The sequence below is a fragment of the Bombus impatiens genome, unplaced genomic scaffold (assembly GCF_000188095.3).
Source record: "Bombus impatiens unplaced genomic scaffold, BIMP_2.2 scf_0418, whole genome shotgun sequence".
NCBI lineage: Eukaryota > Metazoa > Arthropoda > Insecta > Hymenoptera > Apidae > Bombus > Bombus impatiens.
Genome location: NT_176837.1, coordinates 427,990 through 445,486, shown reverse-complemented (window position 1 = coordinate 445,486; position 17,497 = coordinate 427,990). Strand labels below are relative to the sequence as shown.

The window sequence follows — 17,497 nt, the reverse complement described above, 5'->3', positions numbered from 1 at the left end:
TTTTATAATTATGCTTCTTTCTCAAGTTTATCGAGAAACGAATAAATCTTCTTTATGGCAACAAAGATATATCTTTTTACAATCCAACTCACGGTTAATTTGTTAGTATTAGTTTAATAAGACACCATATAATGGTCGCTTTAACTCAATTATTCAGAGCCTTGTAAATCATCTGAAGGTAAATTGAGAAGGAATTTCGAGCACACCAGCTTTAATCAAGGCCAACGTCGTCCTGTGGTTTCGGTTTTGGAGCTCCAGCTCCTGGGGCTCCGGGCATACCACCCATCATACCAGGAAAACCACCTGGGATATTACCAGCTCCGCCAAATTTCGAAGCCATCTTATTAATAAACGCCATGACCGTCGGATTGTTTTGGTACTTCAAAATATTTGCTGGGTTTGTAGAAATTTCTTTGAAGGCCTCAGCGATTTCAGGATCCTGCAAAAGAAAAATTAATATTAGTTAGAAAATTAATCGTGAAATTAATTGAAAAATTTATTGAAAAATTAATTGAAAAATTAATTGAAAAATTTAGTGAAGAGTTAATAATACCAATATCAGAATAGATTTCGTTCTGACACGAAAGTGATAATCCACGCTATAAGAACTCCAAAAATTACCAGAAAAAATTATATTAGTGCAGTGATATCACGAGTTTTATATATTTTAATTTAATTATATAATTTAACTTCTATATAACCATGTGATACAGAAGTTTATATTAACGCATAAACGATATCGTCGAATGAACTGATTAGTAGATATTTACCTGGAAAGCTTGGAGAACGTCTGGATCATTTAAAAATTTATAAAAGTCTCCCATTCCAGGGCTATCTCCGGGATGATCAGTTTGGGAAGTACGGGTGTTGTCCTCATAAGCCTTTGCACTTTCTCGAGCTTTCCTTAATCTTTCTTGTCTCTCACGTTCTAATTTTTCTTGTATCTTGCGTTCCTTCTTTCTCTTATGTTCCTCGATCTTGCGAGCCTATAAAGGAAAATTTGATATAAAATACACTGGTTTATCGCAGAATATAATAGACAAAATAATATAATAAATACAGTAAGTAAAAATAATACATAGAAAGAATCTTTATTTTTAATGTCTAATTTAAATTTATATATTTTGAATATTATTTTAATTAAAATATATAAAAGAACGAATGTTTGTACGATGCTTGCGATCTAACACAAACAAAGTACTCTAATCATTATGTTCCGTGAAAGGAGTAACTGAGGGATCTGTCCAGGTTCAGGAACCTGTCCAAATACTAAATCATAATGACGTGAAACACGTCTGTCCAAGCCGTATTGTGACCTCATACGATTACGAGCTTATTATAGATCGTGTACCGGCCAATTTGGCCAGTAAACTTCGTTTCTCAAATCGATACTTTTCCCGTTCTCGTTATACTTCCCTCTTTTACACTTCATACATACTCGACAGCTTTCCATTTGTAATTCAGTTTTACACTTCAGTTCCTATGTTTGGCAAGGATCAGTTAGCGTTTCGAATAGACCATGAAAATTTTGTGTGCACTAAACTATGCTCCATCGTTGCTACAATGATGAAATCTACGCTCGTACCTAAACATTCCACCGTTTTGGCGTCAATGAAAAGAATTTTACATTGTCTCACGTACTACGCAAAATCGTAACGAATAATGAAACATTGAAATCTCTGTTTCGAAGGAATATTTATAATAGAGGTACTATATCAAACCAGAGTGTTTTATCGTAGTTTATTTAAATATCAATGAATAATAGGTAGAAATATTCAATGTTATAATGGAAATTATCCATCGCATAGAAGCGCAACATTTATATTTTAATATTGAAGTTTGACCGTAACGAGCCATTTATAATACAAATATAAGAAGAAAGGACAACAACGATTTATAATTAGATGGATGCAGAAGTGCTGTCAGTTTCTACGTTACTTATCAATAGCATTGTTTCTTAACTACATTGTGATAGACTTAAATAGAAACTAGTTCTATATAATAACTACGAATGTCTTATTTCAACAATAAATAAATAAAATGGCTCTTTGTCATGACAATAATAATTAAGGCGGAAAGATATCCATGATTGAAGTTCATATAAAGAATTAAATAGACGACACATAGACATAAGGGAGTAAACGAAGATATTAAAAACGCTTGTTATATTTTTATTACCTAAACTGACAGAACCTTTGAACAATACTATAAGATCGATAACCTGATAGAATAATGTTATAGATAAGAGAAGATAAAGAGATAAGAGGAAGAAAGGATAAAGGAGAGAGCACGGGAGATAGCGAGCAAACGCGAGAACTTTTGCACGAGGGAAGCACCACCTTATACGGCGGCGACCCGGGCTTCTAAATATAAAGGCGCCCGTCGTTTCGATGCTTCTCTCTGTCCGAACGAGCACGCATTTCGCTGCGAATCTCTTCTCTTTGCTACACGCGCCGCAGCCACATTTTCTCGTTGGGACCGTCGATAACAGACGTCTGGAATTCCGCTAATATTACGTCGCACAAAAGTTTGTCCCCTTTCCACTTTCCGTGTTCTCGTGTTCACGGTTCTTTAATTTCAGAACGAAGCGTTTCGTTGGAAGTTTGCTGCCCACGTTATGTGAAATTTTATTCTAGCGATTTCCAAGTAGTACGGAGTATTTTAGTAATTGAAAAATTGGTGGAGATAGCGCCTTTGAATTCTTGTTAATAGAACGAATTCTTAAAGTCTTGTCCTGATCTGACTTTTGCTATTATAATTGGAAAATTTAATGGACTTTTACGTATCATGCTGTATTATATCTGTTAGAATATGCTTTAGAAATTTAGGTTCAGGCAATTAAAACTATTTTTGTACTTTGTATTAATCTGGTTATCGAAGCCAGGAAGATGTAAATTGTTATTTGGTATGTGATTTTGATTGTAATTTTGAGAATTGACTATCTCTTATGTGTTTACGATGCGTTCGATATAATCTTTTATGTTCTATTTATAGTATATTATTTATTATACATTATATATATTAACCATATATATATTGGGAATTTTTTATGAAATTCCAAGCTTCAGTGTTTGTATATTGTATAAAACTCCGAGTTTTATAAGGAACTATATACAAGTAACTATATATATATATATAACTATAACAATATACAAGCACTGATACCTGCTAATGTTATACAGAACTTGCAAATGTATACGATGTAGCGTATATGCTACTGAGAATTATTACACTTGCATCCTGAATATTTCAGGAGGAGAGTTTATTTGATGTAACGTTATTTTCATTGACAATGAAAACCTATAATAAGCTATGTAGCATATTATCAAATATAACAATGTATTAGATATAATTTTTTCAATGAGAATGAAATTATACTTCGATTTTCCTACCTTTAACAATATAAAGAAGCTGAAAATGGAAAATTAAACAATCGAATTATTCCAAATTCCTATATACTAAATAGGAATCACGGAGGCTTATTTTCTAAAGACTCGAAGTATTACAATTTCGCTACTATTTGATTAAGATATTCGATTTATTTTGACTAGCAAAACCAACACACATTCCTCGAGATCAAAGATGTACTACTTTCATCAACATCTAACTTTCTGCCGATTTCCATGACGACCTTGTCCCCATATCACGCATGTATTTTAGGAATTCTACGACTGCGGCGCATATAATTGGCTCGTATTAAGTAACTACACAACTTTGATCTTCGATAAAGCATCGTAATTTTCATTGCGAAGACAAAGAAAATATATCTGCGAGAGATCATCGTGATTATTTATAAACCTCTATCTTTATACTCGTCATGAATTTCCGTCATCGACTTTCCTTCATCTAGCCTACCAAATTCTGGGGGTAACATACTGTGACCATCGATGAGAAAATATAGCAACAGAAAAACGGTCGATGACAGACTTTCGTCATATATTAAAAAAGAAAAAAAACACGCAGGAAGAGGAGGAAGAAAAGATCGACGAAGACGACGACGATGGAAACGAGGTTGAGGATGACGTGATAGTTAGGTCGAAACGTGTGCAGGATCTTCGTGCACGGTCGCTAGTCAATGTCTTAGCGGTCTGTCGGCCAGGTAGACCCTGCAAACCCGAGAAAACCGGGCCGCCAAGAGGTATTTTTAAAACTGCCACTCTACGACCAGTATCTACGGATTGTACGAGATAATGATTCGGTGAATCAGTGGTGGTCGTGCTCAGGCATCTTCTGCATACTTCAGGAAAAACCAAATTGTCGTTTTGTAGACTATTGCTAGCTTCGAATAAAAGCAACGCTTCATCGGACTCGTTTAAAAGCCGTACTTTCTGGTTAATTCTCGTAATTATAGAACTTTCTACGAGTTGCTTTGATCAATCTATTGATTTGAGTAAAGAAGTCGAGCAGAGAAGGAACCTGATAAATTGTCAAAAGAACTCAATTCAGGTTTAATCTTTCATTAAAATCCTAGTATAGTATCTTCTATTTAAACCTATCATCCTCGCTATCAACACGTTACGAAATCAGCAACATCAACATTAAAGATTTCGATCTTCTTCGCTCAGATTCATTTCTTTTTCTCTCCTAACGCTTTCGAAACAAACATGTTTACTCCATCAAATATCGAGTAATTATTTATAGAGTATACCTGTATGTACTCTAGATCTTGTCTGCAGCATAGAATCATTTACTTCCATTTATATCATCACGTCGTAATTAATTATACAAAGTCCAAGTAACAATCCAAATCTTCACGCGCATATCCTTTCTCCATCGATAATATATATATTAAAAATGTTTCCAATTTCTAGAACACTTAGAGAAAGTGTGAAGAAACACTCTTCCTTCCTTCGGACGTACTAAGATCTTCTCGATTGAAATTTAGTTTTATTTCATTTGACGCTAATCCATCCAATAAACGATAAGGAATTTAACATGCAATTCTTCTCGCCAGCAAATACCAAAAACAATAGGTATTCGAAAATTACGCGAATGGAATCTCGCGATCAGGCGGGAAAAAACGAGAAAATGATGGCTCGCGTGGTCCCGGCTGTGGGGTGAGAAGTAGAGGGGCGACTTCGGGGTTTGGCGGTAGTGACAATGCCAGTTCCTCGCGGGCGAGTTGGAGTCGAAGGCGACTATCGAGTGAGACGAGCTGCCAGCCCTGGCTCATCGTGTAGTGCCTAGTGAAACGAGATGACGGGCTCGCGGCTGAGACCCGCGTACTTCGTGGGCCTCTTGCTGGCCCTTCTAGCCGTCGCCTTACAGGGTGAGTAGCCCTCGATCAGGCCCCTTCCCTCCAAGGATGCTTCTCTTCCCCTGTTCGCTTTGTATTATCATTCTTCTCTTTCGATTCTTCCGTAAACGCTTCATTTGAAGTAATTAATCTCTCGAGTATTTCTGCTACGGTTTATTTTCCAAGATTTTATCGTTCCTTCAGGAAGCGATCTTGTATCATCATCATCATCATCATCATCCATGTTTTCCGATTATTGTGCAATCGTTCGATTTGAGAAAGTTGATCTTTATATCTGATACAGTTTATCTTCCAAAGTTTTATCGTCCCTTGAGAAAGAGACTTTGCACCATCTTCATCCCTGTTTTTCAATTATTCCGCAATCGTTTGATTCAAGGGAGTTCATCTATTTTGAGTGTTTTTGACGCAGTTTCTCGTCCAAGTTTTTATTTAGAAAAATTTATATCAGGAAGTGATCAACGTATCTCTGCCTCCGATTCTAATTTTGTTCTATGTTTTACGACAATTAAATACGATACTCAAAGTTGATGGAATTCTGGAAGTCACTACGAAGTCTTACCATGCGTATGTACTATTCTTCTTTTTTCTTCGTGCATGATTTTCTTAACGGGTTTCCAATTTACGAAAGAAATTAAACAAGAACTTTTTAGAAGAGAATTGGTTCTTCTCCTCATTGTTGCATCGTTTCGTAGAATTTCAAAACCAAGTGTTCGTGCCAAGATTTTCTCTAAAGAGACTACCTCGTTCATCGTATATATATTCATAATCTCCTTTACGGAATTTTCTCCATCGACTCGTTTCAATTCTAACCGGAAACAGAGCTGCCAAACAAATCCATGCATTGACATCATCATTTGTTTTCGCGTTATTTTTAACGAGTTGTCACGAGACGCTTTTTTAGAATGTATTTACGCGACGTCGTTTATTCGACGTTTATTCGTCGTTAATTTTATAAACGAAGAGCAACACCTTGCTTTTGCACGAGTATGATTCACGATATTATTCGTGAAGATGATCGTGAACCTGAGAATCTTTTGATTTTATCGTTTCCAATTGTTAGGATTGATCTAGATCGTCGATTTTTCAAGCGCGTAGGTGTCAGTGTGGTCAAGTTTCTAGAAGTTTTAGCGGTCGATGATATGGATGACGCGCTGACGAACGTGTGACGATTGATGAAGGTCAATGTTACGTAAAGTCACTGGTCTGCGTCATCGGTTGCCTGGCTTGTCAAAGCCTCTTCAGCATCGAGCAAACGTGCGATCGAACCGATGAACCTACGATCCATTGCATCATCGTTGGTTTGTTATGTCGATACCGTTAACGAGCATCTCTTCTCCATTCAACGTCACGTGCTCTTCCTTTCAACGTTTAACTTTATTTCCTTGATACATCGTGACGTCTTACAAACTCCTTCGAATAGTATCGATAGTTCAATAGTGATTCTTAACGCAATAGAATCATTTTAAAATAGTACCGATAATTATGTACATATACGTCATATCAGTAACGGTTCTTAATAAAATAGAATCATTTTCTTGAAAATATTATAAAAACATTATAAATATATATCTATATCAAAAAGAATACAAAATGATTGCACTTTGTAAATTGAAGAAATGAAAGAAGTTGAAGGAATTACGTGCTATTATGTTCTCTTTTAATCTCTTAAATAAACTAAATTTTTCGTTTTCCATAGTTTTGATAGATATAAAAGAATATTTATTTAAAATGTTAGGCATTTAGTGGTTATTATTTATTTTTTTTTCTTTCCGTTCTTTTTTCTTTTTTATGCAATATGGAATGGTTATTGTAGATGTGAAATGCAGTTGGAGAACAACGATAATGGTATTGCGGTCAAATTAACGAAGCGAAATGGGACGACGATCGAGTAAACGATTTTGATCGTGGATTCAAGGATTTGTTATTTTAGGAATCGATGGAAACCGACTGTCAACAACTTGCAAATAATTACATAAGAACAGGCATAAATCCGTGCCAGATTCGCTCTAAATTCTACAAATTTGATCGTGAATTCCGTTTAAAGCGATACCTAAACCTTAACATGTTTGCTGATGGCAATGGACAACGAAGGATAATCAGAATCCGTGTTTACCACTTACGAACAGATCATAAATTAATATTCGTCAAATATATTGACGTGCTCGTAAAATATATGGTAAACATATAATATTGAAACTTTTACAAATTACTATAAAAAATAACGTGCACTTATGCAATGACACTCTTAATATTATTAAAGAATATAGTATTATACCAAGGTGCAATTTCTTAAATAAATTATATCTATATCAAGCAATATAATAATTAATACAATCTTTATAATTTAATTTCTTTATAAAAATCTTTATATGAAAATTTTCTTTCATAAGGAAAGAGTACTTGTAAAAATGATTAGAGTAATATAATAGATCAATGGCAAGTCAAGAAAAAATGAACAATGCACTTTTCAAGTAAATCTAACTTTTATAGCAAAAAGATTAAAGACTATACATGCCACAGTGCGCGGAACAAGACTTCAGAATCTATCTTTATCCTTGGTGGCTATGCTTGTGCCAAACGACAGCTGCTTACCTCTACTTCCATTACCCGTATCTTGACATTTTCGAGGATTATTTTGCAACATACATAATTTCAACATATTATCTTACAGATCGCTAAAGTCTAAAATTAATATTCCGCCTGTAAATTAGCGGTAGCAGCTCTTCACTTATAATTTACTTCTTTGTTTGTTCTCATAATATTCAGTAACGAAACAGTAAATCTAAATCAAAATAAAATCTTGAAATCCTCTATAGAACAAAAACAAATAAAAGAGGAAGAAAAGCTATATAAATAATTTGATGAATCTCGTAAAGTCAAGTTAAAATTCAATAAATAATTAAGTATCGTTAGAACTTTATTAAGATTCCCTCTGATTTTGTGGGAGACAAAAGGCTAAAGCGTGCAAAATGATAAGATCTCGTGCCAAGAGTACCAACACGTGTGATGTAATGATGAAAATTTATGAGCAATACATGCTACGTATTTTCTTTTCATCTATACCTACAGAGTAACTAAATTTCACTTTGAAAATTGCATCATCGGCTAAGGAACAGGAAACCTGACTCCATATAAATTCTTCATAGTTATTTCATAGTAAGAAATCGTTGGTTGCTATATAATCATTAACTAGTATATCCAGTATCTCTAGTATACTAGTATATCTTCTGTCGATGTTGCTCTTCAATTTGTTGTTCCAATGCGTTGATATCATCATCAACGGTATCAATGAATTTTGTATCGTCGAAGAATCTCGGCTAAAGTATTTGTACTTTTTCGCTGCGAATAACCGATAAAAATACGTTTCGCTCATCCAATATATAAATATTTTCAAGTGTTGCTCGGCTCAAAGCCGCCTACTCGTCGCTAAACTTAGAAACCGGCCTCCCAGGTACTGCCTAGAAAGATGATATCGACATTTTCATCGACCGAGATTTTATATACGGTGGTACATATTATAACACCAAAACTAGATCCTGGCGTACTATGTTTTCATAGACAAACGTGTGAGGGTATTGACACATTTCATTTAAAGTCATCTTCATTATTCATATGATTCATAGTCTTCAACGTTGAAACAGTGTGCTTATTTGTGTCCTTTTCCCTTTCAATAAGTTTGGAAATGATTTCACAGCGTGTGAAGTACAATTTTAGTCTAATGGATCCTGAGGATTTGTTGTAATGTTTAGATTGTAGAAGTTTCTTCATTTTCCTCTAGTTACCTTAGATCTAGATGTTTAGTACATGATCAATAATTGTCAATAGTAGTAAAAGTGAATGTATGTGTATATAAAATCTTCCTTTAGTTTATATATTACGTTTTGACACATTTCTATGTGTCAAATAATTTACAGTAATAAAGGTGTTGATAGTTAATCCAATTAATTCTTATTGTTGTACTCTCACAAGGATACTAACTGGTAACTGATCCCCATATTTCTCAATAATTGTTCTGGTACCAAAACGTCGCAGTTTGGAATATATTCAAGGTGTTAATGCATCTTTAAATTTTCAAGGTACTACCGCTGATTAATTACTTAGTAACTCTTTTCTGCTGTGTTCTTAAAACTTTACTTGGCAGCATTTACATTCTTCTTTAATTTCTCTTCTGTAAATCTACTTACTCTAATAGATTTCTAAAAACATCATTCTTAATCGAAAACCATTCTTTATCATCATCTTCAGTGTTCCCATTATTGTACATTTCTTTTCATCGTCATCTTCTTCTTCTCTTCACAATGGCTGTTGAACTATTATTTTCATATGTTGTTTTCAAAAGCCATCTTCTTCTAAAGAACTTGACGTTGAACATTCTAAATATCAAAATATTTGTACTTGTTTAAGTTCAATTTATCAAGCAATAAATCTACTTGGACAAGAAATTACATTCCATAGGATATACCGAAGATATTCTTCTTTCGGTTAAAATTATTTATCCTTCGATATCTTCATTCTTGATGAGTAAGACTTTCCTGATAAACATGTAAACTACTCTCATACTTTAATATTTGATCCATTAGTGGGTTGCGTCTCAAACTTTGGAAATCTATGATCTTTTACTATTGGACTTTTAATGCCCTTTAGGAACGATACTTATCTTTTCCTAGTTTCTTAGATCACGATCAAGCATGGTTGTTGTTTCGGCACACCTGTCACTGTTCGAGCACGCGTTCAACCCAAACGATGTGTAATGACTCTGACAAGATCTTGCGTCACCTGGGTCAGATATTTTTGGTGGTCGCGTGGCGTTAAACTCTCCTGCTAAGCTCCGTGCTGGGTTATCTAATACTCCGCACCTTCTTTTGGCACCGCGTGTTTAGCATAGTGAGAACTCTCGACGAAAATTCCTGGCACTCAAAGAATCGGCATAGAACCAAGCCAACCGTGAAATCTTGTGTAAAATTCGTACAAAAGAAAAATACTTCATATAAACATTTCTTGTTATTGTATATACACCTCGTATACGTTCATGAATGACCATCAGGATATACCAATGTTTCTTTACTGTTATTGTATCAATAAAATATTATATTTCAGATACACAATCCGTTCTTTTACAAAAAAAAAAAAATTGAAGAAAAGGAATTGAAATTCCAATAATTTTGAAATGGAAACCAAGTGCTTCCTCAAACGTGCAATAAATTCATAATTAACTAATATTCGTAGTAATAATCTTTTTATATTTTTCAACATGAGTACTACTTCTTCTCTTCTAATAAATACGTAAATTCCTGTAGTAATTCTGAGACTGAACTCGTGTTTTCAGGAGTGCAAAGCGAAGAAGAGCTAGAAGTGCCGCCAGAGGATCTGTGTCGACCATATATAGAGAAGGCGTTGAAGGATCTCGGTACAGGTAATGTTAAAATGTCGAGGGATATTCAACTGGAGCACAACGATTTCTAGAATCTTTCGTTTGAAGGATCTTTGGAGCAGACCAGTGCCGAGGCCGGGACCGACGTCGATAAAGAGAGTCAAGAAGATGAAGCAAAACCTGCGAGCGAAGAAGTAAGACAAAGTATCTTTTTCATTCTAAAATCGACAATTATCATTTTAATGTATGAAGATCATGAAAATGTTTTTTGACATTCGCTGTAGGAAGGTAAGCCTTCAAAGGAAGATGTGGCAACAGAAGAAGATAAACAAGAATCGGTAGAAGAAACTGGAGGCGCAGAAAGTGCCGAACAAGGTGTGCAAAGTGCTGAAGCTGGAGAAGAACCAGGAGAAAGTGCCGAAGCAGGTGAAGCAGAAGGAGGTAAATGTTAAAGGATCAGTATTTGCATCAACCTGTTAATCTTCTTCTTACATCTATAAATTCATTCAAGTTAGGTAATTAATATTGCACCAAACTAATACTGTATACTCAATACTGCTCCTTTATGAGCATAGATACTTCTTTCGATTGTTATCTAATTATTCTTGCCTTTTTATATAATTTTTCTTATCTTAAATAAAGTATCTTAACTCAATAAAATTTCTTACCTTAACAAATTAGATTAAATTCCTGAAGCTTTTGTAGAATCATAAAACAAAGGAAGCTAGAATACAATATCACGTCTCTTCTTTCATGATTCTGATCTACTGCCAAAGTATTAAAAAACATATTATTGCTTCTAGGTGAAAGCGAGCAACCAGATGAAAAGTCCGGAGAAGTAGTCAAAGAAACCGAGGAGGATAAGGAGGAATCTGTGGAACAAGCGGAAGAGGGTGGTGAAGATTCTGCTCAGGAAGGAACTGAAGAGGATAAGGATGTAAAATCTGGTGAAGAGGAAAAATCGGAGGAGGCAGCACAAGTGGAAAAGTCTGAGGAAGAAGAACCAGCGGATGCTGGAAAATCAGAAGAAGAAGTACAACGGGATGCTGAAATCGATGTAGATGAAGGAAAATCCGAGGAAAAATCGCAGGCTGACGATGGAAAATCCGACGAAGCACAAGCCGAAGGAGAATCGACTGAAGAAGCGAAAATCGACGAGGAGAAATCCGACGAAGAAGCCAAGACCGAGGAGGTGAAGTCTGACGAAGAGAAAACCGAAGACGACGCGACCGATTCGAAGGCGGAAAAGGCAGAAGAAGCAGTTTCTAAAGAAGAAGATGAAAAAGACCAAGATAGTAAAACCGAAGAGGAAGGTCAATCAGTGGAGCAACAAGTAAGCGGAGAAGAAGCAAAGGAAGAGAGTAAAGAAGGTGAAGGTGAAGGTGAAAGTACAGAAGGCCAAACAGAGGAGAAAGCAAAACAGAGTGAAGAAGCTGAAGAAGGTAAGTCTGAAGAAGAAGCCGCAAAATCAGCTGAAGAAGAAACTGTAAAATCAGTGGAAGAAGAAACTGCAAAATCAGTGGAAGAAGAAGAAGAAGCGGAGAAGTCGACGGAGAAGGGAACTGAAGAAGAAGCTAAATCAGCAGAGGAAGAAACTGATAAGCCGAAGTCTCGTGCTAGGAGAGAAGTTGGCGGAAAAGAAGGCGAAGAAGAAGGCGGAGAAGAAGGCGTAGGAGAAGGCGAAGAAGGCGAAGGAGATAGCGAAGGCTCGAAGGAACCAGGAGAAAGCGAAGAAGAACCTACCCCAGAGGAAGACTTGATCCGAGAGATAGTGGTACCGGAGAATTTACGACCGCGTGATCATATTAATCAGCTGTTAAAACTGGATGAAGAAAATGAAGAGAAAGAACGAGCAATACAGAAACACGCGGATGTTATACTAAAGGAACTGAAGAGGGTTTATGACAATGCCATCCAACCATTGGAGTCTTTGTATAAATATAGAGACTTGAGCAATAGACACTTTGGTGGTAAGCATAATTAAAATAAACAAAATGAGATAGGTCACTATTAATTGATAAAAAGATTATTCCTTAAAATAGTAATATTCAAAAATACTACTAATACTAAAGTACTAATATTCGATATTTAAATATGTAACATTAACTTTATAGATCCGGAAATATTTTCGAAGCCACTAGTCCTCTTCATGGGTCCGTGGAGCGGTGGGAAATCTTCCATCATAAACTATTTGCTCGATATCGAGTACAGCCAGACATCGTTAAGAACAGGTGCGTAAGTAGCGAGAAAACGAAGAAAGTAGTGAGAATTTGTTGTGCGAGGATGCTTCGACTTACTTTATATTGACGCTTAACTAAGTCGGCCGTGATCACGCCTTCAAATAGTAAAACAATGCTGATGTAAAGATTTAGCGCTAGAAGCATGCTAGGAGCATGAATATACAGATAGTGTTTAGGTGGTTTGAGAGAGTGCTTTGAGGAGCAATGCAAAACGCCAAATGGAAATGACACAGGAGCCGAGCCATCTCCGGCCTACTTCAATATTATTATGCACGGAGAGGAAGAGGAGATCCTCGATGGCACACAGCTAGCCGCCGACTGGACTTTCTCCGGATTACAAAAGTTCGGCCAAGGATTGCTCGATCGTCTTAAGGGTTTACGACTTGACAATAAATTGCTAGAAAAAGTAAATATATTCTTTAAATAATTTCATTCTATAAAAATTTGTTATTTAAATGATGTATTTTTTTACATTAATAGGTCAATATCGTCGAGATACCAGGAATTTTAGAAATTCGAAAACAAGTCCAACGTTTGTTCCCGTTTAACGATGCGTGTCAATGGTTCATTGACCGCGCAGACATAATATTTCTAGTATACGATCCATCTAAGTTAGACGTTGGGCCAGAAACAGAGGCTATCCTTGATCAATTGAAAGGAAGGGAACACCAGGTAAGCTTCGATATTAAAATCTGGACACTGTTAACACCAGGATAATGTGAACTTCCACAACAGACACGCATCATTCTCAACAAAGCTGATCAAGTAAAACCAGAAGAACTGATGAGAGTGCAAGGCGCTCTGATTTGGAATATATCCCCGCTGATGTCCAGCGCTGAGCCACCGATAATGTACTCCACATCATTGTGGTCGTTACCATACGAAGCTGGTGCACCTACCAGATTATTGTATGCTCAGGAACGTGCATTCCTACGTGACTTACGTACTGCCATCGACAAACGTGTCGAGCATAAGATAGCGAGCGCCAGAAGATTCGCTGTAAGTTATTACGATCGATTTTTCATTAATATGATTTTTCATCTTCTTAATCTGTTGTCTTTGATCGGTGATTAAATATGAAATATTTCTTCATGCTTATAGGTACGAGTGCGCAATCATGCTAAAATGGTAGATTGCTATCTAACCACGTACTACAATCACAAGACATTCTTTGGAAACAAAAAAGAGATCAGTGACAAGATTACCGATAATCCACAAGATTACCATATCTACGAGGGCTTAAGTACTTTGAAGAATATATCACGCTATGACTTGCCTGATCCAGACGTTTATCGAGACTTCTTCCGATTAAATCCTCTTTATGATTTCCCTCTACTAAGCTCTACGTGCACGTACTTCCGTGGATGTCCGATCAATAGACTCGATGTTGCCATTGCTTACGATTTGCCAGAGCTCGTAGGCAAATACAAGAAATCAGTAGAGCAAGTCATACACGAGTATGAAACAAGTCCTTCTAGTTGAGTGTAATCCTACATTCTCAAACAAAGCTCTTGATGCCACATGAGATATGAGGTGAGAGCAAATCGTACAAAACAAACAAGAGAAAGAGTGAGAGGAAACGAACATTGGTGTAAGTTCATTACTTGAAGCAGTACAGAGAAGAAGTTTCTTTCCTGAAATAGCAAAAACTTAGGTTTGGATCGCCTTCAGATAAAAGTCCAACTGGATCATACATGAAGAGAAGAGAATGCAAGATCTAAACAGAATTCTCCTGGAACATTATTTTGCGCGATAATATTAAATAGTTCATTTAAGGATGAGAAGACATACTGTGGAGTATGAAAACGTACTGTTGGTTTTGTAGGTAAATAATATGGATACTAATGACACAATAAGGAAGATGATATGGTTGGTTAATGATATGCTTAACATATATTTAAGTGTATTAGTGGATTGGAATGAATTGAAGGTTTCAAGAAACCTGTGTTTGGAAAATAGGACGAGTGTTACCATTCCAATCTAAGAAAAGAATAGTGTGTTTCCTTTGAATGTGTTCCAATACAGCTTTGATTACACAGTTATGGAAAACATATCACAATAATGGTGGGTCCTATTGTCTAACACACAAATATAGAAGTTGGAAATATAGTGAACTCGCGCGATAGACTTTTTTGGAACTTAGTGTAATGGTTGTGCTAATTATAGCATAACGCTGTGACACTTTCAGCCATCAGAACAACATACGATGAGAGCAGTTACATATTATAAGTATGTAAAATAAAATAAATAAAAATATTTCCATTAAGAAAGAGATAAGAATGATCTCTTTTTGAAGCTACAAATCGTGTTCTTATTAAAAGTTATAAATATTTATTTAAAAAAAATTAATTAATTACTCAATAATAACTTCCCATGTTGATATATAAACTATATTTCAATGTGAATGAATATATTGTTTGTTTTAGTAAAAAATTTGATTTTTAATGTACCTTGTGTAAATTAAATGCCTCATATAAATCATGAATTGTTTTGCATTGTTATTGTTGTTCACATGTGTGATTGATTTTTTTGAAAGTAAGCAAATTGTTATGTTATTCTACGTAAGTTAAGTATTGAGGTTTAATAGACTTAATTTATGTATTTTTCAAATAGGAATATATAAATTATACTTGTCATTTGTGTAAATGTGATATTCTCAATCCCAAATACAGATTATTTATATATATAATAAATAAGATTTAATAGATAACTAAAAGTATGATATATTAATCTAATATAACAAACAGGATTTAACTGATCTTAGTTACATAAAATAATACTATAAGAAAAATTACAATATGATTAATTGATAGGTATTCTTATTAAATGAGCATGCAATCTTTTCAATAATAAAAAATTTGAAAAATATGCAAAATGATTGAAATAATAAATTAGATTATGAGAAAGATAGTAACAATTTAAAAGGAAGATACTTACGTTTGGTGTAACTTCTCGTAACCACTCATCAGCTTGCTCATCAAAGTCAAATTTACAAGCAAGTCTCAAATCAGTAGCCGCTTCTTCGAATTTTCCAAGCAAGTGATAGGCCCTTCCTCTAAACTTGTGAGCTGCTGCACTATCCGGATTTAGTTCCAAAGCACGATTACAATCACGAATACAGGCATTAGGCTTATTCATTAACATGAAAATTTGTCCACGTTTGGCATAAAGTAACGATGCCTGTGGATTTAATACTATAGCTTCTGTATAAAGTTCTATAGCCTTTTCATAATCTTTTTCTATAAAAGCTGATACAGCTTCGGAACGTTTAGCCTGAGATTCTGCAATTTCTTCTTCTGTTGGTTGCAAAGTAGGATTTCCCATTTTTTGAGGAGTATCTTCATCTGGTTCTACAATTGTAATTTAGAAATATTACTAAATATTAGTATAAATTCTATTTAAATCTCAATATTATTAAAGATGCATACAAAAAATTAAGATTAAATAAAAAAATTAATGAAAATTAAGATAAAATTTTAGATAAACTTTTACCAATTACTCCATTCATATCAAGATCAATATCACTTTCTTCGCTTTCTGGTTCCGGTTCTGGATTTGGTTCAGGTTCTTTAGATGCATTTGCATCTTCTGATTTTTTGCTTGGTGGTTCATTACTTGATTGTTGATTTGTTTTTGGTATCCGTCCTCCAAAAAATTCAATGAACGTTTTTATAAAGGAATATTCTGGCTGATTTAACAAAGAAGGATTTATCATGCATATATTGAAAAATGCTTCCAATTGTGCAAGAAGCTCTGGTTTTAAAGGAACAGACATTTTGCTACCTAAAACAACAAATGAAAATAATAAATTATACAAAACGTATTATGCGCATTTATGCTGCATAGATATGAAAGAAAATTCTAGCAAACACGTAAACACGACCAACATATAACCATATATGTATCAATTATGTATGTCGAATGATTAGTCAATATGCAAAAAATTTATGTGACTTAAATAAAGTTCGATCTTTTAATACATTTTGATTTTTTGATATGTACAATAGAAAAAGAATTACAATGTTCGAAATACCGGTAATGGATAGTTCTAATATATATCAGAATTCGCATACTTACCGATAATAATATAGAATTTACGTAGATTTCGACGAAAGGTATGAAATAAATATTTAAGGTTCTGATATTATTGAAAATAATTTGTATTATTCGAGTTCACAAAATATGAAATTAATATTTGGAGCACAAGAAAATGCACTAGGCATACGATCGAAGTAGATACGTACTATTATATCCTAACAGAGACGGAGAGACCAAATTCATCTGATCGTTAGATCTGATACGCAATACTGTACTAGGCAGGGCAGAATACACATATTGATATGTTGGCAAGTTTACAACTGGCATCATTTATGCAACTAACATCTGATTAGTTTGAATTTCTTACTTTAAATAATAATAGAAAAGTGTGTTTACGCAAATACGATAATAAATATTGACATAGAAATAACAAGAGAAAATAAAGATATGTTTTGGATCAAATTTAATACGCATAACTTTTCAACCGCCAGATTTCTAAGCTTAAGATTTTTATTTCTATATTCTGCGTGTTGAAAACTGTAATAATATATAAAAAGAAAGTCAATAATTTTGTGTCCCCTAAAGTAAAGT

The 17,497-nt window shown here is 34.7% G+C and overlaps 2 protein-coding genes across 3 annotated transcripts; one reads left to right on the top strand and one right to left on the bottom strand.

The window, feature by feature from the left end:
• Window positions 1-51: 51 nt before the first annotated feature.
• On the bottom strand, window positions 52-17,203 carry LOC100750154 (putative protein FAM10A4). Its single transcript, XM_024368362.2, has 5 exons — window positions 16,946-17,203; window positions 16,361-16,651; window positions 15,806-16,218; window positions 771-986; window positions 52-439 (listed from the first exon to the last, which is right to left on the bottom strand). Exons 2-5 carry the CDS (start codon window positions 16,641-16,643, stop codon window positions 212-214), a joined length of 1,140 nt encoding a protein of 379 aa, XP_024224130.1. The 5' UTR covers window positions 16,644-16,651; window positions 16,946-17,203; the 3' UTR covers window positions 52-211.
• LOC100749245 (sarcalumenin) lies at window positions 5,077-15,502 on the top strand. 2 transcript variants are annotated; one of them, XM_012386796.3, is made up of 10 exons: window positions 5,077-5,269; window positions 10,584-10,670; window positions 10,737-10,822; window positions 10,913-11,069; window positions 11,432-12,598; window positions 12,743-12,859; window positions 13,045-13,274; window positions 13,349-13,540; window positions 13,604-13,867; window positions 13,970-15,502. In XM_012386796.3, the coding sequence occupies exons 1-10, from the start codon at window positions 5,197-5,199 to the stop codon at window positions 14,348-14,350; spliced, it is 2,754 nt and encodes a 917-aa protein (XP_012242219.1). In that variant the 5' UTR covers window positions 5,077-5,196; the 3' UTR covers window positions 14,351-15,502. The 2 variants fall into 2 exon arrangements, with proteins under 2 accessions (XP_012242219.1, XP_003490302.1); XM_003490254.4 differs by having other exon boundaries at window positions 5,079-5,269; window positions 13,102-13,274.
• Window positions 17,204-17,497: the final 294 nt, after the last annotated feature.